Source organism: Rhinatrema bivittatum, chromosome 6 (genome assembly GCF_901001135.1).
Source record: "Rhinatrema bivittatum chromosome 6, aRhiBiv1.1, whole genome shotgun sequence".
Lineage (NCBI taxonomy): Eukaryota > Metazoa > Chordata > Amphibia > Gymnophiona > Rhinatrematidae > Rhinatrema > Rhinatrema bivittatum.
This window is the reverse complement of record NC_042620.1, coordinates 54,347,049-54,372,377: the sequence shown is the minus strand read 5'-3', so window position 1 is coordinate 54,372,377 and position 25,329 is coordinate 54,347,049. Positions and strand designations below refer to the sequence as shown.

At 43.4% G+C, this 25,329-nt stretch overlaps 1 protein-coding gene across 1 annotated transcript in view; it reads right to left on the bottom strand.

Annotated features, from left to right (window-relative positions):
- The window catches only part of THSD7B (thrombospondin type 1 domain containing 7B), an 898,700-nt gene that overhangs the window by 111,127 nt on the left and 762,244 nt on the right, over nucleotides 1-25,329 (bottom strand). Inside the window, exon 21 of the mRNA XM_029607893.1 lies at nucleotides 12,214-12,359. Coding sequence (XP_029463753.1) covers nucleotides 12,214-12,359 — 146 coding nt within the window. The remainder of the gene's footprint in view (nucleotides 1-12,213; nucleotides 12,360-25,329) is intronic.

Here is a 25,329-nt window from a genome sequence, read left to right as displayed (position 1 = left end):
CTCTGTGGCTTTTTAAATTGTTGCTAATTCTACTTTGAGCCAACCCATTTTTCATTGTAGACAGTTGCAAGCAGATGGTGGTAAGCTCTAAGTCTCCAGAAGAATTAACGGTGGTATTTACATTACAGCTATTATTCAGGAGATGTTCCTTATTTCAGCTATGTTACATCACTACTGTAATCCCCGCGCCTGTTTCTATCTATCCATATAAATGAGTATCTTACACTACAAATATTGTGCTGTACTAACTTCCACAATTCTCTATATAACATGCTTTGAACTCTATGGCTGGAAAGGCCCACAATAAATAAACACTAATGGTAAAGAAGATCTCATGGCACCCAAAGAGGGGAAAGCAGCACCACTAGTGGCATGAACATCCCGAGGCATAGAGTGAGAGGTACGGCATCAAGGACAATGGCATCAAATGTCCAAGGCACAGAATGATGGGATAAGGAAAGAAGAAGTGTGGCATCAACCCTCCAAGGCAGAGAAATGAAATGGAAGGATTTTGTTATTTGTTCTTGTATATGATTCTGCCTTTGAACCATACATTCATCACAATAATACTCTAGCAAAATGGAAGTAAAATGCTATTTCAATGGCCTTTTAGTGAACTATAAGGCATCTGTTTTCTTCATTTGATTGTATAATTATGTAAATGTTGTCTTTCACGATCCATAGGATTAAAACATAGTAGTTCTGTGTAGTAATCAACAGCATAGTGCCTAATGCTGCTTCTGAAGAGGGCTCATTCTTAATTGTTTTATAAAATTTGATGTGGCTATGAGACTAGAAACTGTGTGTCGATCTTAATTATGCTATATGGATCCCATTCCTCATTAAAACAAGGAAATGGTTTAACATTTCATGATGCCACCTTGTCTTTTCTATAGGAAACTAAAGATTAAAAAAAAAAAAAGAAAGCAATTTTAAGCATGGACCCTCATAGTCATAGTACAATTAGGGTGGTGATGATGATGATTATGCTTATATTACATTTAAATTCTAACATGGCCTTGTTCAGATTCCCTCTCTGGTGGTGTCTTCTGAGTAGTGTCCCAAATATTTTCCATGCCAGGGCAAGAGCCTTTCCCTCATCCTCATCAAAACTTCCCTTTAGGGATGGGTCAGTTACAAAGTTTACCCATAAATTTCCCACCTCCGCCAAGAACAGAAGTCCTCATCTCCCTGCTATGAAAACTCTGGGCAGGACTGGCATTAGCTTCCCCAGGAATTAGGCTTTCTGTCTATGACTTGTGGGAAATCAGTTGGTTCTAGATGACTTGGAAACAGAGAGAGGGTTAGGTGCCCCAGGGTTTTCTTTCTTTGACAGTAGGGGGCATCTGTTACATGTTATTTTTCAGGAGTCACAACAATTTCTTTCATCCCAGTTTGGAGATATTCTTGTGATTCGTGGGACCTGTGTCCTGATGAAAAATCCAGAGAGGGATTGAAATGTTGATGCTAAACTTTCTTATCCTCATCTCTGTTGGTTTGCTGACCTGCTTTCTGATAGCATCTTCTTCTTGGTTTCATTGGACAAGATTACAAGAGAAGGGTACTTGAGTTACAATTCCAGACAATTATATATAAATATATTTACTGATATATTTATATGTTAGGGATTAATTTTAGATTTGAGTTTTTATTGCATTTTATTGATAAATATTATTATTGATATTGTCAATTTGGTAATAGCATTATCTTATTTGCTGTAAACTGCTTTGGGTTGAACTTTTGTGTGAGACAGGTGGTGTACAACATAACATAGCAAGTGTAAGTGGCATTAGAATAAATTAAAAGTGTAAGCTGGTGTGCTCTACCTGTGACGGAAATTGGAAAGAGATTAGATGAATGATTGAAAAGTTATTGGTGGGGGAACACACCTCCAGGGGGCTCAACACATGCAACAGGATAGAACAGGGAAAGGAGAGGGGGGTGTTTTGATTTTTTATGTCACATCTTGCTTTGCAACCCTATCCTATACTACTTGGTAATAGATGTAAGAGTCTTGTGTTGAGGGTTAACGGATGGCTTATAGTATTGTTTTATTGTCCCTCAGGAATTTAAAAGCAAGATTTGAATTTTTTCTTCAAATTTCTTACCTTCCTATCTTTGGTAACTGATTAAATTGTGTCCCTTGGGGACTTTAATATACATGTTGATTGTCGGCCAAGTGTCTTATGGCCTGGATTGGCCACTGTTGGAAACAGGATGCTGGGCTTGATGGACCCTTGGTCTGACCCAGTATGGCATTTTCTTATGTTCTTAAGAATACCTTGATCTTTTAGATTCATTTCATTTAAGACCTATTACTTTTCAGGGTCATATAGAAATGGTCATATATTAGATCTGATTTCCATTCCTGATATAATAGTCAATATACAATTACCAGTCTTCAGATTCAGCCAATTTCTTGGTCTGATTATCATATTCTGCTGTTTACTTTGGCTCTTTCTGGTCCTAATTCTGATAATATAGGAAAAGCACTTACCACTAGAGTTGCTGCTAGACTGATAGACCCAGATGTTTTTAAAGCTGACTGGGTGCTAGTTAAGAACTCTTTATATTTTACTTCAGCTAACCATTTAGCTAATTCTTTGGAAGAAGCATTAGCCTCAACTAAACTTAAAGTGATTCATTTTAAGATCAAGGGGATTGAATATGAACATCCGAGAGTCCCATGGTTTGATATTGATCTCATTAAAAGGTAAAGGGTAGATTTTTAAAACTGTGCACGCACGCACATGGATGCACCGATTTTATAACATGTGCACGCTGAAGCGTGCACATGTTATAAAATCCAATACCCACGCACACTTGGACACATGTGCGGGTGGGCCACTCGCATGTGGGGTGGGGGGGGAGATTTTTTTAAATACGTGATTCCACTTTCTCCCATTTCCCTCACAATCCGCTCCAATTAAGGAGCTGACTGGGAAGGAACTTTCCAATCCCCCTAATTCCTACCTTTTCCCCTCTCTTTCCTGACCCCTAATCACTACCTACCTAACTTTTCTTTTTTGTTTTTAAACTTACCTGCTCTGATGAGCAGAAGTAATTTCTGCACGCCGGCCAGCTGCTGGCGCACACTTCCCTGGGACAGGACCTAATGGTCGCTGTCCTGGTCGACCCTCGCCCTGCCCCTGCCCCACCCCTGGCCCTCCCCTTTCACATAGCACGGCTCTTTGGTGCATATTGGTGGATATGTGTGTGGGCAGGCCATTTGTAAAATAAGCATGGTGCATGCAAGGCCTGGCCATGCACGTATCTGCTGGTTTTTGCATGCACTGGCTTATTAAAATTTTGCCCTACATTTTTAAAGAACAGTACGGACGTCCATGTGCACGTGGTTACTGGTGTGCGCACATGAATGCACCAATTTTATAACATATAATGTCAATACACGCATTTTATAAAATCAGCTACCCACACACACGTAAGCCTGATTTGTACTGAATCCCGCCTGCAAGGGGAGGGAGGGCCATTTTATAAAATGTGTGCGGCGATGAACTAGGCCTTTCCACAGTTCCTTCCCAATCTGCTCCAATAAAGGAGCAGACTGAGAAGTAACTTCCTACACCCCCTACCTACCCTGCCTGCCTTTCCCCCTCTCCTCCCCTATCTCTAAATCACCTCTGATAGTTTTTTTTCCCTATACTTACCTGCTCTCTGGAGCAGAAGTAAGTAACTCATGTCAGCTGGCTGTTTGTGCACGTTTCACCAAGGCCCGATCAGCACCCACCCCCGTCCTTGCCCCATCCAGATCCTGCCCCAAATCGCCCCTTTTTTAGCAAAGGGGATACACACGTGGCCATGGGTGTTTGAAAATGCCTGCAGCATGCGTGCGGCCTGGCCATGTGCGTAGCTCCTGGGGTTGGCATGCGACGGCTTTTTTAAATCAGCCCATTAGAGTAAACATTTGATGCATCAAGCAGAAAGAAAATAGAGAAAATATCAGTCTCCCGAATTTCTCCAATCCTATCAGTAGAGTAGGAATTGTAATAGAGTACTATTATCATCGAAAAGGAAAGAATATTTTACAAATCATTTATAAGTATCATTGAATCGTCCTAAAGAACTTTTTAATATTTTGAAAGCTTTTGATATATGATTCTGCTATATAGCCAGGTAAGCTATATTTAGTGCTTATTCATAAAATTTAGCTGGATAAGATGGGGGTGTTCTGTGGGCAGGCAGTAGGCATTCTGGCGAGGAGCGGAGTTAGCTATTTATGTTAACTGGTTAACTCCAACATTTGGAGTTAGCTGGCTAACCTAACTGGCTAACTCTGGTCGGGTCATAGCACTGCCCTAAAGTTAGTTGGTGTATTCAGTGGCCATATACCCTGCCAGTTAGCTGGATATGTTTATCAGGCCAACTAGCCAAGCTGCACAGTGGATGAAAATGGAGTCTCAAATATTGTCCCTGGCTGCTCCTTCTGTTGCTAATGATAATTCCATTGACATCTTATGTACCTCGTCATGTTCAGAACCTTGGAAAGATTGCTCCTCAGTTGTAGAAACTACAGTTGAAAATATGCTGTGTAAGCTTAAAAATTATTTTTGTGCATTAGAACCTTGCCTTTTTCAATCATATATATGTCATGTGTTGGTTTCCTTAAGGTAATCACTTCTCTAGTAAATCTTTCTCATTCAGAAGCAAAATTGCATCAAATTTTGAAAAAAGGAGGCAATCTTTCACCCAAGGACCCATCTAGTTTCTGTCCTATTTCAAATTTATCTACTTTGGGCAAATTATTGGAAAAAGTAGTATGTGATTAATTGGCAGATTTCCTCAGCAATAAGCAGATTCATCATCTTTATTAAGGAGGATTTCGCAAATCACATAGTACTGCTTTCTGTATTGAATTTTTTGTTGCATGAACTTGACTCAGGGCCTACCATCCTTGATGTTACCTGTGCTTTCATTACCATTTCTCATAAAATCCTTTTGTATCATTTGCTAGAGTTAGGGATTCAAGGTAATGTACTAGCCTGGTGGGGTGGTAAGTTAGATTGTTAAAGGGAAGGGGAGAAGGGCCTGACATCACTGATTACTCTAGGAAGAATGGGTTTGTCTGGGTGGGTGCAATTGTGCCATTATATTTAAAGATTTGGGATGGAGCCAACTTTTATAATAGATAGGGGAGCCAAAAAATTCGGCTATATGCCTCTTTCATTCTTGTGGTTTTTTTGGAGGCAAAAGCACTACCTACATAGGTATTTTTTGAAGATACCCACGGAAGTAGCAAGTTATCTGACCTCACAAGGCTGGATAACTTAAAAGCCTAAATGGCAATATTGAAACATGTCCATTTATGTTTTTAAGTTATTCGGCTACATGTAACTGGATAACTTTCAGAAAGTGCATTCAACGGGACCTTAGCCTGATAATTTGTCCACTAAATGACCTACTGAATATAGGCCTCTTCATCTTTAAAATAGTTGAATATTATTGTTTGTAATTTTTGAAAATTTATAAATAAAGAATTAAAAAAAAAATAGTTGAAAATATGGCAGAATTCTGCCACCAACCTGATTTCAGGAAGATAGTGAAATGTATTTAATTATTTAAACAACTTTAAATTTTGCCACTTCCACAACCAATGTAGCACTTTTAACAGTGGTGAAATGGGCGCAATTAGAGGAACTACACTGGTTTCCAATAAAAGAATGAATAAGATTTAAAGTTTTTGTAGTCTTATGTAAAGTATTAAAGTTTGATGGGCCTGAATATCTGAAATCCCAGTTGTTTAATTATATCCCAGGTAGAACTTTACTGTCCAGCAGCATAAATTTATTTTTGGTGCCATCAGTGAAATTTACTCTTCTTTCTGATACCAGGCACAGTGGGCCAGATTTTCAAAGGGGTATGCATGTAAGATACATGTGTACCCTCTGAAAACCTGGCCCAAACTCCCCCTGCACGCGCCAAGCCTATGTTGAGTAGACTCGGCGGCGTGCGCAAGCCCTGGGACGCGCGTAAGTCCCGGGGCTTTCCTGGGGGGGCGTTCCAGGGGGCGTGTTGGGGGCGTGTCGCAGCCGGCGCATCATCAGGGGCGTTCCAGGGGTGTGGCCGCGGCCTCCAGACCAGCCCCCGGACCGGACCATGGCATGCCGCAGTCGGCCCGGCGCACGCAAGTTACACCTGCCTTAAGCAGGCGTAACTTTCGCGACAAAGGTAGGGGGGGTGTAGATAGGGCCGGGGGGGGGGGGATAGGTAGGGGAAGGTGGGGGAGGCCGAAGGAAAGTTCCCTCCAAGGCTGCTTTGATTTTGGAGCGGCCTCGGAGTGAACGGAGGCAGGCTGCGCGGCTCAGCACACACAGGCTGCCGATTTTGGGCAGCCTTGCGCGCGCCGACCCCAGATTTTAATGGATAAGTGCGGCTATGCGCGTATCTATTGAATTCCCGCGTACTCTTGTTCACACCTGGTGCGCGAACAAAAGTACGCATGTGCACAACTTTATAAAATCTACCCCACTGTGTTTGCCATTTTTGAGCCAGAATGTTGGAATGCTCTGCTGAGTTTGGTGGTATAATCAATAGTGCAGGCACACTATTGAATATAGCTGACTATCTTAAGGACAGTTTCCATGTAGGTACTAGGCTATAAAGTTAGAGGAACATCTACTGAAGGACAGAATGGGCTTATTTTACTTGAGAAAAGGAAATGACCTTAAAAAGGTTTGGATAAGTTCTTGGAGGAGAAGTTTACTTAGGGAATAGCCACTGCTATTAATTGCATCAGTAGCTTGGGATCTTCTTAGTGTTTGGGTAATTGCCAGGTTCTTGTGGCCTGGTTTGGACTCTGTTGGAAACAGGATGCTGAGCTTCATGGACCTTTGGTCTGACCCAGCATGGCAATTTCTTATGTTCTTATGTCCTGTTAATCTCTTGTTGGCAATTTGTTTACAAGTTGCATACTAGGATTACAGGAAGCAAAGCTAACTTTACAACATTCTAGGTAAATTTAATCATAGACTATTATGCTTTAATTTCCTTCAGGATCAACTGGGGGTTAATACAATCTCCATGTGAGTCTTCTGATGGGGGGGGGGGGGGGGGGGAGGGAATCAAATTGAGTGCCCTTATAAATAAATTGAGTGCCCTTTGGTATGGGCGTTAGAATGTCTGACTGGCCCCAGGATTCAACATTCCACTATAAATGTAGCAGAATGATGGCCCCCGGTAAAAAAAAAAAAAAAAAAGGGGGAGGGATGGTGATAATGTGCAGCCAGCTGCATTGCGTTGGTGTGGCCTCATCTGCTGTGGTGAGGTTGCACTGCACACTATCGCTCCCATAGCGCCATGGGAAAAGGTGGTGATATTTCCCTCAGTGCTGCCAGCTATAATGTGTAATACAATATCACCCACAGCACAGCTGGGCCATAACCCCACCCAAATCCTGCCCACACTCCTTTCCTTCCCATGATTTAAATAGTACCGCCATGATGCAGCCGGTATTTGTGCGTTAGGGCCTTATCACATGCGATAAGGCCCTAATGCATGTGATAAATGCACATCACAGTTTAATAAATGACCCTATAGGTTAGAAACTAGTTGAGTGGGAGGCGACAAAGAGTAGTGGTAAATGGAGTTCACTCCTAGGAAGAGGGTGTGGGGTTACCAGCTTTGTGTCTCAAGAATCATTTCTTGAACTGGTTCTTTTCAACATTATCATGAGTGATATTGCAGAAGGACTGTCAGAAAAATGTTGTCTTTATGTGGATGATAACAAAATTTGCAACTGGATAGACAGCTAGGAAGATGTGAAAAATATGAGAAGGGATTTAGCAATGTTGGTCAAGGGTCTGGAAGCTAAAATGTAATGCTAAAAATTGCAGTAATGCATTTAGGATGCAAGAAATGAAAGGAGAGATGCAATATAGGGCATGAAATTCTTCTAGGCATTACAGAAAAGTACAATCTGGGGGTGATTGTATCTGACGATATTAAGATGGCCAAACAGATGGATAAAGCAATGCAAAATCCTGAAAGATGCTTGCCTGCATAGGGAGAGGAATGGTCACAGTGAAAGGAAGGTGATATCACCCCTGTATAGGTCCCTGGTGAGACCTCTTTTGGAATACTGTGTACAATATTGGACCCTGTACATGCAAAAGGATATAAAACAGTTAAAGTTGGTCCAAGGGTGGCTTCATTCTAGAGCATATGGGGGCAGACTTAAGGATCTAAAAATGCATACCCTAGAGGAAAGGTGAAATTTGATAGAGACATTTAAATGCCTCCACGTAGAGGAGGTGAACCTCTTTTAATGGAAAGGAGTAGGGATGTGAATCGTTTTTCAACGATTAAAATTATCGTCCGATAATGTTTATATCGTCTTAAATCGTTATAGAACACGATACAATAGAAATTCTAACGATTTATCGTTAAAAATCGTTAAATCGTGTTAGTGCGCACTAACTCGAGTTAGTGCGCACTAACTCCCCGTTAGTGCGCACTAACTCGATTTAGTGCGCACTAACTGAAAATGATACAAATAAACACTTTCCAGGTCACTGAAGGTCAGTTAGGAATGAATATGTGTTCCTATTGGCTGGCTGCCCTCTTATCTATTGATGTTACCACTGAGGTGATGGTTGGGGGGATGGGAAATGGAACTGGAAACTAACGAACACCAACAGAAAATGAAACAAAGTGTTCACACTTCCCAGGTCAGTAAAGGTCACTTAGGAATGAATATGTATGTATGTATTCCTATTGGCTGGCTGTGCTCTTATCTATTGATGTTACCAATATGGTTGGGGGGATGTGAAATGGAAACAGTTGGAAGCTTGACAAAAAAAGTAATGTAATGATCAGCACTCACGTGACTAGAACTTGTTTGTTTATTATTTTTGTTAGCAGGCACCTGAAATGCTAGTGCATGTTGAATTTGCCAATCACTGTGCATTTTAGAAAGGTGGTCCTGGCTGGAACTGTACACAGTTCAAATATATGTAATTGATTGTTGGTAAGTGTATTTTTTAAGTAGCCACACTGGCACCAGTATGTTTACTTTTCCTCCTACTTAACTCACTAGCTCAGCTTTGTAAGAAGGGCTTCTCTGCTTGTGTGTTGTTTTTGTTTGGTGTGAGGAGAGCAGAAACATCAGATCTTTATTCAATCTACTACAGTCATCTCTTACAGTGCCCTATCCCTATTAATACCAGGAGTGTTGTGATCTTCCTGCACACAGTGCCCTAACCCTGATACCAGTCTGAGACAGCTCCCTCCCTGCATTACTAGTGAGAGGCTGGCTTCACAGACAGGGGGGAGCTGCCTGACCCTCACTCCTGACTTCCCCCATGTCCCAGCTAGTGAATGGTGTGTGGGTGAGGGGGGGGGGGGGAGGATGGTGAAGTCTGAGACAGCTCCCTCCCTGCATTACTAGTGAGAGGCTGGCTTCACAGACAGGGGGGAGCTGCCTGACCCTCACTCCTGACTTCCCCCATGTCCCAGCTAGTGAATGGTGTGTGGGTGAGGGGGGGGGGGGAGGATGGTGAAGTCTGAGACAGCTCCCTCCCTGCATTACTAGTGAGAGGCTGGCTTCGCAGACAGGGGGGAGCTGCCTGACCCTCACTCCTGACTTCCCCCATGTCCCAGCTAGTGAATGGTGTGTGGGTGAGGGGGGGGGGGGGAGGATGGTGAAGTCTGAGACAGCTCCCTCCCTGCATTACTAGTGAGAGGCTGGCTTCACAGACAGGGGGGAGCTGCCTGACCCTCACTCCTGACTTCCCCCATGTCCCAGCTAGTGAATGGTGTGTGGGTGAGGGGGGGGGGGGAGGATGGTGAAGTCTGAGACAGCTCCCTCCCTGCATTACTAGTGAGAGGCTGGCTTCACAGACAGGGGGGAGCTGCCTGTCCCTCACTCCTGACTTCCCCCATCTCCCAGCTAGTGAATGGTGTGTGGGTGAGGGGGGGGTGGATGGTGAAGTCTGAGACAGCTCCCTCCCTGCATTACTAGTGAGAGGCTGGCTTCACAGACAGGGGGGAGCTGCCTGACCCTCACTCCTGACTTCCCCCATGTCCCAGCTAGTGAATAGTGTGTGGGTAAGGGGGGGGGGGGGAGGATGGTGAAGTCTGAGACAGCTCCCTCCCTGCATTACTAGTGAGAGGCTGGCTTCACAGACAGGGGGGAGCTGCCTGACCCTCACTCCTGACTTCCCCCATGTCCCAGCTAGTGAATGGTGTGTGGGTAAGGGGGGGGGGGAGGATGGTGAAGTCTGAGACAGCTCCCTCCCTGCATTACTAGTGAGAGGCTGGCTTCACAGACAGGGGGGAGCTGCCTGACCCTCACTCCTCCGGGGTATTGTGATCTTCCTGCACACAGTGCCCTATCCCTGATACCAGGGGTGTTGTGATCTTCCTGCATGCAGTGCCCTATCCCTATTAATACCAGGAGTGTTGTGATCTTCCTGCATGCAGTGCCCTATCCCTATTAATACCAGGAGTGTTGTGATCTTCCTGCATGCAGTGCCCTATCCCTGATACCGGGATGTGTGCAAGAAGATCACAACACCCCCGGTATCAGGAATAGGGCACTGTGTGCAGGAAGATCACAACACCCCCAGTATCAGGAATAGGGCACTGTGTGCAGGAAGATCACAACACCCCTGGTATTAGGGATAGGGCACTGTGTGCAGGAAGATCACAACACTCCTGGTATTAATAGGGATAGGGCACTGTGTGCAGGAAGATCACAATACCCCTGGTATCAGGGTTAGGGCACAAGTTCTAGTCACATTGACTGATCACATTACTTGTTTTGTCAAGCTACCAACTGTTTCCATTTCCCATCCCCCATATACTGTCAGTAGGAAACTTGGTAACATGAATAAATAAGAGGGCAGCCAATAGGAATACATATTCATTCCTAAACTGACCTTAACTGACCTGAAAAGTGTCAAATTGTATCATTTTCAGTTAGTGCGCACTAACTCCCAGTTAGTGCGCACTAACTCCCGTTAGTGCGCACTAACTCGAGTTAGTGCGCACTAATCGGAAAAAACGATTTTTAACGATTTTTTAACTAAAAAATCGTGCCTAAGACGATTTTCTTGCCCTGCCACACGATTTCTATCGTTAAGACGATATGGAAAACGATTCACATCCCTAGAAAGGAGGCTCTATAATAAGGGGTCATGGGATGAGGGTGAAAGGAGTAATCTTATGAAATATTTCTTAACAGTGGTAGTGGATGCATGGAAAAGCCTCTCAGTAGATTTGATGGACACAAAACCAGTATCTGAATTCAAGAAACCATGGGATAAACCCAGGGAATCTCTGAGAGAATGATGTAAATTGTAAATTTGAATTAGTGAGGCAGATGGGCAGACTAGATAAGCTATACAGCCTTTTTCTGCTGTCATATTTCTATGTTTCTAAACAATATAAAGTATTTTTTTTTAATATAACATTTCCTTTTATGGAATCCCCTTTTTTCTTTTAATAAATAAAGACAAATTCATATTGAAGAAAATATTTCAGAAATAAAATTAGCACACTGTTTACTCAGATTAGTTATTGTCAAAAGGATGCGTGGGCGCACATATACATGCATGCATCAGCGTACGCCCAGAGATGTGGCAATTTAATAACAGGTGTACACATACACACACATGTTATAAAATAGCCTAGGCTTGCATATCTGGGTGCTCAGTTTTAACCTTGGGTGCATCTAGTAGCATAAGGATGGCTTATGGATGCATAACTGCTTGTATTTTAAAACAGACATGTACAGCCGAGGACCAGTTTGTGCACCAGTTTGTCCAGTGATCATTTAGATCCTCCCAACCCCTTTGGTTTTTAGCTTGTACTCCGCACATTATCCCAGACCCTTCAAACCCTTCACAGATGGCTGCAAACTTTTTTTTAACTTATACCTCCTCCATAGCAGAAGTAAAGTTATGTGGCATTGAACCTGGGTGTGCACTCAGTCACATTAGTACCTTTGTGCACATCTCCTGGCCCTGCCCTGGAATGCAGATGCCCCACCCACACCACGTCTCTTTTTTCTCTGATACGAGATATTCATGCATCGCCATTTGTGCGCACATCTGCCTGCTTTATAAAATCTGTTACATGCACACCCATCTCCCGATTTCGATGCGTGTCTAGCTTTTAAAATTCACCTTTTAGTTTTCACATCCAGATAAGGTGTCCTTGTGAAAGCAATTTTTAAGGTATTAATTTGCAACTTACCTCCACTTTGCACTGTGACCATTCCCCAACAACCCAATCATAGCAGGGATAAACTGGACAATTTTGGTATTGTCTGAGTTGTGCAGGGCAAGGCCTCCCTTCCCCTTGAGTCTGCATAATTATATAACGAAACCGCATCATTTGACCTAAACAAAGTAGGAAAAAAGATATGCAACATATATTGCCATTTTATTTTTCAATGTAAAATTATATTACATTTTACAGTTTTCATAAGAAACACAATTAAATAACAATAAATAGCTATGATAAAAATAATAAAAAAGTTAAAAGATTTACAGGTAGATTTTAAAAGAAGTGCGCGCGCTACCTGGCGCACGATCCCAAGCACAGCAGCAAATGGCCGCTGTGACTGGAACCTCTGATCCTGCCCCTGCCCTGTCCCCTTCCCGCCCCTTTATTAAAGCCCCGGGACTTACACTCGTCCCAGGGCTTTACGCACGTCGCCAGGACTCTTGAAAATAGGCCTGCGCTCTTAAGCCCGTTTTCATGCGTAACCTTTTTAAATCCGGCCCTTAGTGTGGGCAGTTGATACTTTTTATTGCATCGTAAAGTAAAAACAATATTTAGATGTACAAAATTAATTATTTTAATACTATAAATTGCATATAATTTTGCATATATGTTCAACATAATGTGATGATTTATTATCTGGCATATCATATCTGTGATTTATTTTTATTATAAGGTATTAAGCATAGTACATCATGCAGGCGTGCGCATGTTATAAAATCAGGGATTGGTGCACGCAACGGGGTGTACAAATATGTACCTTGCATGTGCCGAGCCGCACTGCCTTCCCCTGTTCCCTCCCCCTTAACCTGATCTTCCCACCCTTTCCCCTAACCTTTCCTCCCCCTAGCCCTACTCTAACCCTCCCAAAATTTTTAATTTACCTTTTGCGCCTGCCTCTGGGCAGGCACAAGTTGCACACGCCGGCCAACTGCCAGCAAGTGATCCCAAGCACAGCAGGAAATGGCCGCTGTGCCTGGAGCCTCTGACCCTGCCCCCGCCCCTTCCCGCCCTTTTAGTAAAGCCCCAGGACTTACACACGTCCCGGGGTTTTACGCACGTCACCGGGACTTTTGAAAATAGGCCCGGTGCTCGTAAGCCGTTTACACGTGTAACCTTTTTAAAATCTGGCCCTTAGTGTGGGCAGTTGATACTTTTTATTGCATTGTAAAGTAAAAACAATATTTAGGTGTACAAAATTAATGATTTTAATACTGTAAATTGCATATAATTTTGCATATATGTTCAACATAATGTGGTGATTTATTATCTGGCATATCATATGTGTGATTTATTTTTATTATAAGGTATTAAGCATAGTACTTTCATTGTTCCACAATCATTCTGTTTTCTAACATAACTGCATTGAAATACAATGGTGCTGCTTTCATCCTTTGCCAGTAGCTCAAGTGAATAATTAAAAAAAACTGAAATGTACTAATCTTTTAATTGCATTACTACCTGAATTCTCCTTTTAATGATTTACCAGCCATGATGTGATAAGACATCAAGGGTTGCTTAAGTTTGGAAAACCCACAATTTACTGATGCAAATTTAGCTTACCTGGAAAATTAGCAGTCTGCAAAGTTAGGGACCATGCTCCAGGCACTACTTTTGCAGGCTGCAGGTTTTTGTAGAAGTCTTGTTTGGGAATATTGCAATGAGCTGAGCTATTACTCCACGACAATGAATGTCCAGTAGCATTTTTATCAGTAAGTGGCCCTATTAACATCTTACCAAAGGTAGAATTTTTAGGGATTGTGTAAACAGGTCTCTGCAAACTATAGAATATATAGTACTCTACAGCTTCATTTCCATCAGGGCACAATGCTAGTTTATACGCAAAAATAAGTTTTACTTTGTGGACTAAAAAGTAAAGCTTATCGCATCAGATTTGTATGACTATTAGGTTAAAGATAATCCACTGATTAGAGGGAATGCGTATTCAGCAGTAAACACAATACACAAATCAAAAAATTGGTCACCAAACTGATTCACTCTTATTTTTCAAATATGCAAGTAAAAGGGTACTTGTAGATCTCACAACCTTAGGATAGGAATAATCTCAGTGCCATGATATTATTTGGCTAACTTTTTTATGTAGAGTATGATACATTTGTCATTGTAATACACTCATACACTGTGCTATATCCAATCACTTCAATGGCATGAGTAAGTGTATATGCTTTATCTATGGGAGGATCCATATCCTTAGAATGCATGAATCAATAATGTGCATTAATTTGAAATTAATGGGTAAAACGCAACAAGAAACAATTCTTGTTTCTTTTGAGGATCCTCAAAACAAATGGGGATATCATAAAGTTAAACATGCAGTGAGCGTAGGTGGAGTAAAAGATTCAGACATAAAGCAACAGAATAAGGAATGAATGTGTGAAGTAAAGTAAAACCTGTTCACTCCTTAAATGTTCAATAAAGAGAATTGCAAACTTCAAAGTCCAAGCTGAGTAATTTAATTGTAATAAAAATTCACATGGTAGGAGCACTGGATGGCCTGCACCATTTTTAAAGATGGCACCGGCCAATGACACGGATACCCTGTCACATGGTAAGGGCAAAGGCCATCGGCGCCATTTTTATTAGTGGCAGCCGACAGCCCGAGAGTGGAAGATCGCTCCCGGGACCCCCACTAGACCACCAGGTACCTGTAAAATGTTTTTGGGAGGGGTCAGGAGGGTGGGGGAAGCTAAAGGTCGGGGTGGGTTTTTTGTTTATCAGCTCGGGCGCAGCCGATAAACAAAACCGCGATCGGGCTGGACGAAAAAAAAAACCACAATGTGAATCGGAACCGGAATCCGAGCCGATTCCGGTTCCAATTCACATCTCTAGTGAGATGCACTTGTGGGGTGTGCAGCAGAAGGGTGTGGAGCCTTTACTTCTAGGCGTTTTTGCAAGAGACATCAGGTCTTCTAGAGATGTGGGAGTCTCACGGACCGCAAGATCATCTTTTAGAGCATTAGAGAGTCCATCTAGGAAGATGGCTTGCAGAAAATCTTCTTGCCACTCAAGTTCTGTGGCCAAAGTCCGAAATTCCACTGTATATTCAGAGAGGGTTCTTGACCCTTGACAGAGGTGGAGTAGACTATGACTGGCGACAGCCATACGACCTGGGTCTCCGAAGGTCTGCTTAAACAGAGTAATAAAGTCCTATAGCTTGGAAAGGATAGGATCAGAACGTTCCCATAAGGGAGAGGCCCATGCCAGAGCCTTCCCTTCCGACCGGGACAGAATGAAGGTGACATTAGTAATCTCCTTCAAAAACAATGAGGGTTGCAGTGCAAACTGCATAAAGCACTGATTAAGGAAGCCATGACAAGAGCGTGGATCCCCACTGTACCTGGGGGGTACAGGAAGTGCCAATGTTGCTTTAGGAAGCACAGAGGCCGAGAGGCCCACCGGGTTGGCCATCGCTGTATCTTGTAATTGAGAGCGCAGTTCTTCTACCGAAGAAGCCAGCATTTCTAAGGCTTGGTGATGTTGTTTCACGGTGGCGGCCAGTCCTAGTAGGGCCCTGTAGGCGGGTGACTCCGCTGAGTCCATGGCCTTGGCAACCTGTTGCACTTGGGGGTGGAGCATTGGCCTGGGGCAAGGGTGGAATGGCTCCTGAAAGGAAACAGGAGGTAACTGGCCTCAGGGAGCAGAGCACTGAAGGAGACAGAGGCTAGGTAGAGCTTCACCACTGGAAGCCCGAGGTCCCCCCAGAAGGAGCCCGTAGGAACACGGGCCGCTTGGACTTAGGTGGGTCTTGCAGGGTCTCCTGGGAGAGTGATAGTCCAACATGCCCACAGACAGAGAAGGAGCGCGGTCAGGTTCGAGCTGGAGCAAGGAGAACCAGAACAGAGTTGGTGACAACAAGGTGTTGCGTTCTTGCCTCTTCTCGCCCCTCGCTCCACCCTCTCTACCTTGGGAGTGACTCCCTTTGGCTCTGATGGACAGATGCAGCCGCAACTTCTCCCTGCCTCTTGGTCCCGGTGTCCCTGGGCTGGCTTGACGCTATGGATCCGCCATGTTCCTGATGACGTAAGGGCGCGCACGCGCACTCCAGACTTTTAACAGCAAGGGCGCAAACCTCGGGGGCGTCCCCCCGTAGTGACGTCATCCATTTTTACTTTAAAAGGTCTTTGTTTGCTAACCTCTAACGAGTCCACGCTACTTGTAACAACGATCCGAGTCAGTGAGGGGAATCCTTCTCCACTGCTCGGCATTTTCAAACTTACCAGGAGTACCCGCTCCACGGGGGCTCCGCTCTCTCTTCTTGATTTCAGATTGCCTGAATACTCAGAAGACTCCTCATTGCCTGGAAGCGATTGCAGACATGAACACAGTGAATTCTATTGTAGATAGGAATCAGTACTCGCTCCACGAGGGTCTACATTCCTATAGCTCTGAAGACTCCCTTCCATCCAAGACGTTATTGTAGGTACGGAGATCGAGAGTTATATTGGCAAGATTGAAGATAGGAACCGGTACTCGCTCCACGAGGGCCCATGTTCCTAGAATCCTTTACAGACACTCGTCTACTCTAGAAGCCATTTCATATATAGCTATTGTGAGTTCTTATTACAGACTGTTTATAGGAACCAGTGCTCACCTACGGCTCCTGTTCCTGAATGTACTGAAGACTCTCTGTGGCATAGAGACCATTGGAGACATCTACTATTGTGAGTGTACCATCTTGTATCCAGTATACCCTGCCTACTCACCACTTCTAGTCTCTCTCTGCAGTTCAGCAACCCAGAGATTATATTCCAGTATCAGGAGGACTTCAGCCCTGCCGGACACATCGACTCACGACTGCCACCACTGGTGGTTCAGCTTCCAGCCTAATAAAGAACTATTGTATTTATTTCATATTATAGCCTAGCCGGTGGTTCCTCTCAGGATCTCCTCCTGGGGGCGCTGTCATCTGCCATCAGCCCAGGGATTCACCATTTCCTCCAAGTGCTCATTTCTTACACTACTGTCACTCTGTGGGAGCCAACCACTACCGACCACTAACCCCGCTTACGGAAGTATTATATAGATAGCTACAATCTCTTTCTATGGGACTTGCCAGCAGCCTATATATAACAGATTGCTACTCCATAGTGGAGACATGATAGATTGCTATCTCAGTAGCGAAGTACAATATACCTATTGTTAGCTCCTCTCCTCAGAAGAGTATCATTGAACAGACTGCCAACTCTTCTTCCCTGGGGAGTTGATTCATAACAGATTGCTACCTCCTTCCCTTACAAGAGCATCTAACAGCAGTTCACTAACAGATTACTAATTCCGCCCTCTTGGCAGGGTAAGCACTACAGATAGCTAACTCCTCCCCTCTGGAGGAACAGATCATGACAGATTTCTAACTCCTCCCCCTTTCAGGAGACAAGCAGAACAGATTGCTAACTCCACCCTCCTGGTGGAGTGAGCGATAACAGATTGCTACCTCCTCCCCTCTGGAGGAGGAAAGTGTAACACAAGGCGAGGAACAGAGCCATAATCTGGAAGCGTGGTCAGGCAGGCGAAAGGTCAATGTCCATAGATCAGTCCGAGGAGTTGTCACCAAAGCAAGGGTAAGATACCAGAGATCAGATGTAGTCAGAGGCAAGCAGAGGTCCTTGAGGCAGGCGGCAGACAGATGAGTAGATCAGGAACAGGCTGAGTCTTGAGGCAGGCGGCAGGCAGACAAGTCAGGAACTAGTGAGGGTCATAGACAGGCAGCAGGCAGGCAGACAGGTCAAGAACAAGCCAAGGTCAGTACCAGAAGTCAGTTCAAGGGTACTACCTTGGAAGGCAGATAGACGAACACAGGAGCAGACAGGACTCAGGAACAAGGATACAGGAACATGTCAGGAACAGAACTGGAACAGAAGGATCCTGGAACGAGTCTAGGAACAAGCAGGAACAAACGTGAAGGCAATCTAGCAGAGAACTAACCCGATTGCCAAGGCAAGGAAGTGCAGTCAGGAACTTCCTTATATCATAGCTCACTCAGGGCGCGCCGCAGATCCCGGTCCCGCCCTCGGCCCTATAAGTCTCGGGGCAAGCCACGCGCGTGCGTATGGGCGTGGCTAGCATGGAGGAAGATGTCGAACCTCGGCATGAGGCCTGGCGCACAGTGGAAGGCTTGGCGACCGCCGCCGCGGACCGCCGGGGCATAGCTGGACTAGCAATCACCGCGAGGGAGGTCGTCCCGGGACCTGCTGAGGAACTATGCAGGTGAGTGGTCCTGTGCGCGAGATGCGTAACACATTCACAGTGGATATTCCAAACATTATCACTGATCTGAGAAACATCATATTCTGAGTCTCAAACAGGAGAATCTTCTCAGGGACTTTAACCTTGAGGTTCACATCATTATTACTAATCTTTTCTTCCCAGCACCACAGTGCCAATCCAGGTCACAAGTACCTGGCAGGATTCCAAGAGGTAGATAAATTCCAAGCTGTTTATCCCAGAGATAAGTAGTGGATTATCCCAAGTCCATCTTAATAATTGTTTATGGACTTTTCCTCCAGAAACCTCTCCAAACCCCTTTTAAACACAGCTACACTAATAGCTTAATTATGGGCTTAATTATGCATTGAGAAAAAAAAATTATCACCTAGTAACTTCATTGTATGTCCCCTAGTCTTTGTACTCTTTGAAAGAGTAAACAACTGATTAACATTTACTCATTCCACTCCACTCTATTCTTATATGTTAATAAAGCTAGATTTTTGTAAGTTATATGATTTCTTGTAAATTGAGTCCAGAAGGCAGAAATGAAACTCATATTGACCTTTGACATATTAACAAACCTTTGGCATAGTTTTACCATTTCAACAGTCTTGGCTTATGCTGCTATTATCTTTCAGGTTTTTTTTTCACTGCGACCAAACTAGTCTGGCTTTATGGAGGAAGTTTTTATTCAACCCAAAACCAGTGGGAATTTATAATAGCATAAGATGCTCTGCATTTATTTAGTGCTGTAACCAATGTTTATTCTGAGGAAGACCATTGTGAATATTTTTTGTGGTGTAAGAAGACAATTAGAATGTTATAAAAACACTGGAATCAAACAGTAATTACCACAAAAACTTAAATTACTTTCTGCATGACTTAAAACATTGATTATTTCTATAAAGGAGGTAGTCTGGGAAAGGGGAGCCAGTTAGGATGGATAATGTAGTATATCTGATTAAGCAAGGATTTTTAAATCTATTTTCTGCCCTGGGGAAAATAATTTGAAAATAAAGCATTTAGATACTTCACATGTAGTTATAGTATCTTCAATTATTTGCATATGTGCTCAGTTTAAATTTCATCAATGCTCTCTCCTAGATACATACTACTTAATATGAAGGATGTGACAGCAAGTTTATCTTGAATTATAATGAAGTTGCCTGTTTGCAAAAATTCTATTAATTTCCTCAAGACTCGTAAAAATTTAGTAAGATTTTCCCCTGGGAAGCTTGCAGAAATTCATTATGGATTTTTATTAAAAAAAAAACCAAATTAAAATCCCTAATTGCAGTAAGAATGAATGAACATGATTCCTACAGCAGGAAAGAATATTACCAGGGACAACTGTTCAAAATTATTATTTTTTTTTTGTGATGAAACATTTAATATGCCAGTGTTTCCCAACCACTTCCTGGAAACACTCCTATCCAGTTAGGTTTTCAAGATTTTAACAATGAATATGCATGGGATAAATTGGCATATGCAGTGTATGCTAATATATCTCATGCATATTTATTAAAGTAGCATAATAACAATGACTGCAGATAAAGACTCAAAAAGTCCATCCAGCCTGCCCAGCAAGTTATTTGCTGTTAAGGGTAGTGACTACTGCTCCATGCAGATTACCCCCTTTCAGAAATGTTACATCTAAAAGCAGTAGGTTATCCCTTTTTTTTTTTCTTTCCTTTCCATCCCTTAGCAATTAGAGATCCTCTGTGTTTATCCCATGCCAATTTAAATTCCATTACCATTTTTGTCTTCACTATCACTTCTTGGAGGGCATTGTATGTATCCACCATCCTTTCTGTGACAAATATTTCCTGAAATTGTTTGAGTCTACTTACTTGGAGTTTCAAATCATGACCCATGAAAACCTGACTTGTTTGGTGCTCCTCCAGGACAGGGTTGTGATACAGTCATAAGCTATGGCTACAGCACTTTTCATAATTATTAATCTTGTCAATATTATTAGGAATACTACTTTGGGGGCAATTTTCAAAAATTGTTACATGGGTAATGTCACAGTTGATGAGCTCTTAGGCTGTGGCATGGTGGATGCAGCCTAGTAAGCAAACTCACCAGGCCCACACCGACAGTCAGAGGACATGTCCTTCCTGGGATAGGAACTAGAGCTTCATCTGTACTAGCCCCATTCTCCATGGGCTGAACCTTTGGGTTCCAGGGGCCAGCAGGGATTAGGACAATGTACCTCAACAAGTGGTCAGAAAGAGTCTAGGTAAAGATAATGGTCAGGGCTGGCAGTAAGCAGAGAGTATCTGTGTTCAGTGCAAACATTGAGGCAGGCAGTGAGAAGATGAAATCCAGGTCCAAGTCAAGGGTCAGAGCAGGCAGCAAGCAGAGAGAAGTCAGAATCCAAACAGGGGTCAGAACCGGGAAGTCAAGGCAAGACATTCAGGGAGGACAGAGACGAGACACCAAAAGACAAGACAGGACAGGATGGACAAGACAAGATAACATGAGCCAAGGCAAGGCAGGAACCAGGCGAGGAGCAGAGGGCAGTGCAAGACACAAACCAGGAAATACAACTGCAGGAACACAGGCAGGAACAAGATGAAGCACAGGAATAGCAAGACAGACACGGAAGTAGCAACACACACTGCTCGGCAGGAGGACCTCTGGCTGAGGGCAAGGATCCTGGGAACAGACCAGATTTAAATGCAGAGAGGTGCTGATTTTATCAGGAAGCACTGAGAGCTGTTTCTCACAGCGAGCCTTTTAAAAGGGCAGCTGGTGCACGCACACACCTTAGGTGTAATTGATGGCGGCATTCTTGCGATGCTGCGTCCAGGCGGTGTCAGGGCAGGTTGGCGGCATCCGGGATGAGTGCGGCCAGTCACGGCGCCATCCCACAACCAGCCAAACATTACAGGTAAATGTGTTATCTCTATGTAAAAGCCTATTTAAAGACTGCACCTCCCCGTGCTGGGAGAAATATGTGTAAAAAGGCAGGGTTAGGACAAGAAGGGAAAAGCAATCATGGTGATTTCATGTTGAAGTCACCGCAGGTATTTTCATGTATGTACTTTGGACCTGCTCCAAGCCAGGCACAAAATTCATGGATACTTTGTTCCCACAGTGTGTGTGCCAGCCCACGTTTTCTAAGGAAAAATGCATTGGAAAGTTTCTCTTTAAACATGAGCATGCGGGCCTCTCTTATCTTTGTGGGGCGTATGCAAGTGATCCCATTATAAACCATTTTAAATAATCTCTATTCTGTAAAGAGATATTATATTGTGCTCAAACAATTTTATTGATTATTGAAAAATAACAAGAAATAAATCATAAAAGGAGGAGGAAGTCCTTCAATCCTTATAAGTCAGCAATTAGAAAGGGTAAAAGCAGACAAGCATCACAATTACAACGCCAAAAGATTGGTTACAGGTTTCCAAGTGGCCTGAAATTTAGCTTTATATTGGATTTTGCCCATAGCGACTGCTTTGTATTCATAGATCATGCATACAGTATTCCAGCAAAAATGAACATTTAGAAATTGATAATCTTTCCAATTACTCAAAACAGCCTGTATTGCCAGTGCAATAAGGATATCAAGGTATTTTCATGAAGCCCACGGAAGAATCCCAACAAAGTATTGTAATCTCAGAACAATAATAGCAAAGGAGATATCCTCAAATAAAGACAATATTTTGCTAATATATCCCCACACCTTGGACCAAAGAGGAAACATTTTACTACATGTGAATAACATATGCTCTAGAGTTCCATCATAATTTGAATAATGCCAACAGAGTTTAGAAGGCTGCAGTCCCATTGTATTCACTTTCACTGGTGTCCACGGAGTACGGTGGGTAAAATAGCACAATGATTGGATAATGCTAGCTCACAAAGAAATTTTCAGTAAACATAGTTAACCAATAGTCATTCCAATTGACTGTATTCACTGGTATAGAGAGATTTTTTCCTAAACCCTCTCTAATCCCACACTCCTTGATGATTACAGAGCACACAGTTCCTTTTATAACTGAGAAGCCTCATGACCCAGAGAATAAAATTTAGTACAAAATGATATGATGTCTGGAGTGTTACATAAGTTGTTTAGCTATACCTCACTATGTTGTAAACAATGCTGCAACTGAAGCCAGTGGAGGTAGATAAATTATATTTTTGAACTAGATTCACAAATGAGAGCAGTCTCCCAGCTTCCATAACATCACCAATTGACCATATCCTTTTCTGTTGCCAAAGTAGCCAATTGATTACTAATTTATTAATCTGGAGTACAGGGTTGTGCCATAATAAAATATGAGAACTAGAATCCCATTTCTTTTTAAATAAGGGAGTCAAAAGCACTTGAATCTTTATGGGTAGCTGTAATAGTAGGGACCCTTCTTAAATAGAGTGGGAGCTTTATCCCTAAGAGAAAGTGTAATGGTATGTACTGAACAATAATAATGCAATAAACAAGCAATTATTTATTTTGCATTTGCACACGAAACTTGTGCAAGGTATTTAGTATATAATTTACAGTGTTGTACAAGCTACAGAGCCCCAACACGGCCGTGTTTCGCTTCCAGCTGCGTCAGGGGGACCGAAGTTTGTCAAAGTTGTGTGTTTTATAAGGTAGATGATTTTAAATGTTGGAGAACCCGCTGAATCAGCTTACGAGGTAGCTTGAGAAAGGAACTCAAGTTATTTGGGTTGGCTCATGACTCAGAGCTCAAACTGCTGGAGACATCGTGGCTGGAGTAAGTGATAGACCCCGGAGGGGTTAAAAAGCTTCCGCAGACGTCGGGAGAATTGCAGAAGTGGAAAACTTTTTTTTCCTTCTTTTCGCAATTGCCGAGTAGGCAGAACTTTTCTTCTGGAGGTTTTGTGCATCCGATATCGTGCGGACTGAAGTGGTGTATTATGAACTTCCAAATTGTCTGAAGATAAGCCGATCCGGCCTCCAAATAGCGAAAACAAGAGATCCGGATGAGTGTGCACTTCACCGCAGTGGTACATCGCAGTGAAGTGCACACTCATCCGGATCTCTTGTTTTCGCTATGCCCTAACACTAGATAGGTATTTATATCTCTATATGAGGCCCACATAGTTACTCGACTCTCTACCTGGGTAACATCAAGCTAGGTTGAGAGAACATTGCACAAATCTCATGTTTGGGTGAGTTTCCTCACGCCAAAGGTCATCAAATCTTCACAAGAGAGCACTGTTCTGTTCGTTTGTCTCACTCTGAATGTCAAAGTGGCTCCTAACCCTGCATTCCTCCCTAAACCTCACCTCGAGTAACTATGTGGGCCTCATATAGAGGCATAAATGCTTACCTAGTATGAAGGCATTATGGCTAGGTGCTCGCTCTCTCTCTCTCTCTCTCTCTCTCTCTCTCTCTCTCTCCCTCCCTCCCCTAACAGTGCTATGAGTGAAAACATAGCAAAGTGTGATAAAGCCATATTGCACAGCTTAACACAAATGAAAGAGGTGTAGTTATTGGCTGCATTAAAACTGTGCAATATGGCTTCACAGTTGCAAAGCCAGCTCACTTGGCCAGAAATCCTGCCCCAAACTCCACCCCTTTTCTAAATTAGCATCACACCATGCATTATGGTGCTTTTCTCAAGCAAAAAGCCCATAACGCAGCTTTGAAAGTAGCCGCCTCTGGGGATAGGGAAATATCTACAGTACCTGAATGTAATCCACTTTGAAGCGCTGAAAAAAAAGTGTGAAAAAGCAGAATATAAAATAAATAAATACATTTTCAAGAGCCTTTGTCCTTTAAAATTATATTGAAATCCTTGGCATTGACAGCCCATTTATTTCAGCATGAACAGAGGCTTTTGGACTTCATGCTTTTGGTCACAGCCAAACCTATCTTGAACACTTGGGAGGACAACTTATCTTTGGGTATGAACTTGTGGTGGTATACTTTGGGGCAGATTTTCAAAGGCTATGCGCGTAACATATACGCGCAACCTGAGAAAATCTGCCCCTGCAGGTGCCGAGCCTATTTTGCATAGGCTCGGCGGCGAGCTCAATCCCCAGGACACACGTACGTCCCGGGGCTCGCAAAAAGGGATGGTCCGTGGTGGTGGCCGGGGCGGGGTCAAGTGTTCCAGCACAGAGGCCTGTGCTGGGACATGGCGCGCCGGCAGCCTGCCGGGGCTTGCAAGTTACGCCTGCCTCAGGCAGGCGTAACTTTTGGAGTAAAGGTAGGGGGGGGATTTAGTTAGGGATGGGGGGGTGGGTTAGATAGGGCAAGGGAGGGGAAGGCGGGGGGGGGGGGTAAAATAAAAGTTCCCTCCAAGGCCTCTCCAATTTCAGAGCGGCCTTGGAGGGAATGGGAAAGGCCATCAGCGCTCCCCTCGGGCTCGAATTGCGCAAGGTGCACATGTTTGCATGTTCATTTTCAAAAAGACATAGTTGCTGTCTAAGAATTTAGTAGATATGTTTAAACAGGTGTGCGGGTATACATGTGTGCGTGTTCATTGGCTCGCGCCCAGGGAGGTGGGCATTTTAAAAACATATGTGCATTTATGCATGCCTGTTATAAAATAGTCTGACCATGCATACATGTGCATGCAATTCTAAGTGGACATGCACCTATGCGCGCAAATGCCGCTTCTACCATGTAAGTGGAGAGATTTTAAAAAGCAAGCGAACCAATGCCATTGCCAATTTAACCAGTTTGTTCCCAGTTTGCCCAGGTAAGGATTAGGACTTCCAAACCACCCTACTTTAATAGCCTCCCTTCTCTCCTGCTAGCCTTGACCCTTAAAACTCCGCTGATCTGTCTCTTTGTCTTTATTTTATTACTTGCATGTCATCTATAACAAAAGTAAAGTTACATAGCAGGGGACCTTGGCGAGTGCGTCTGCATAT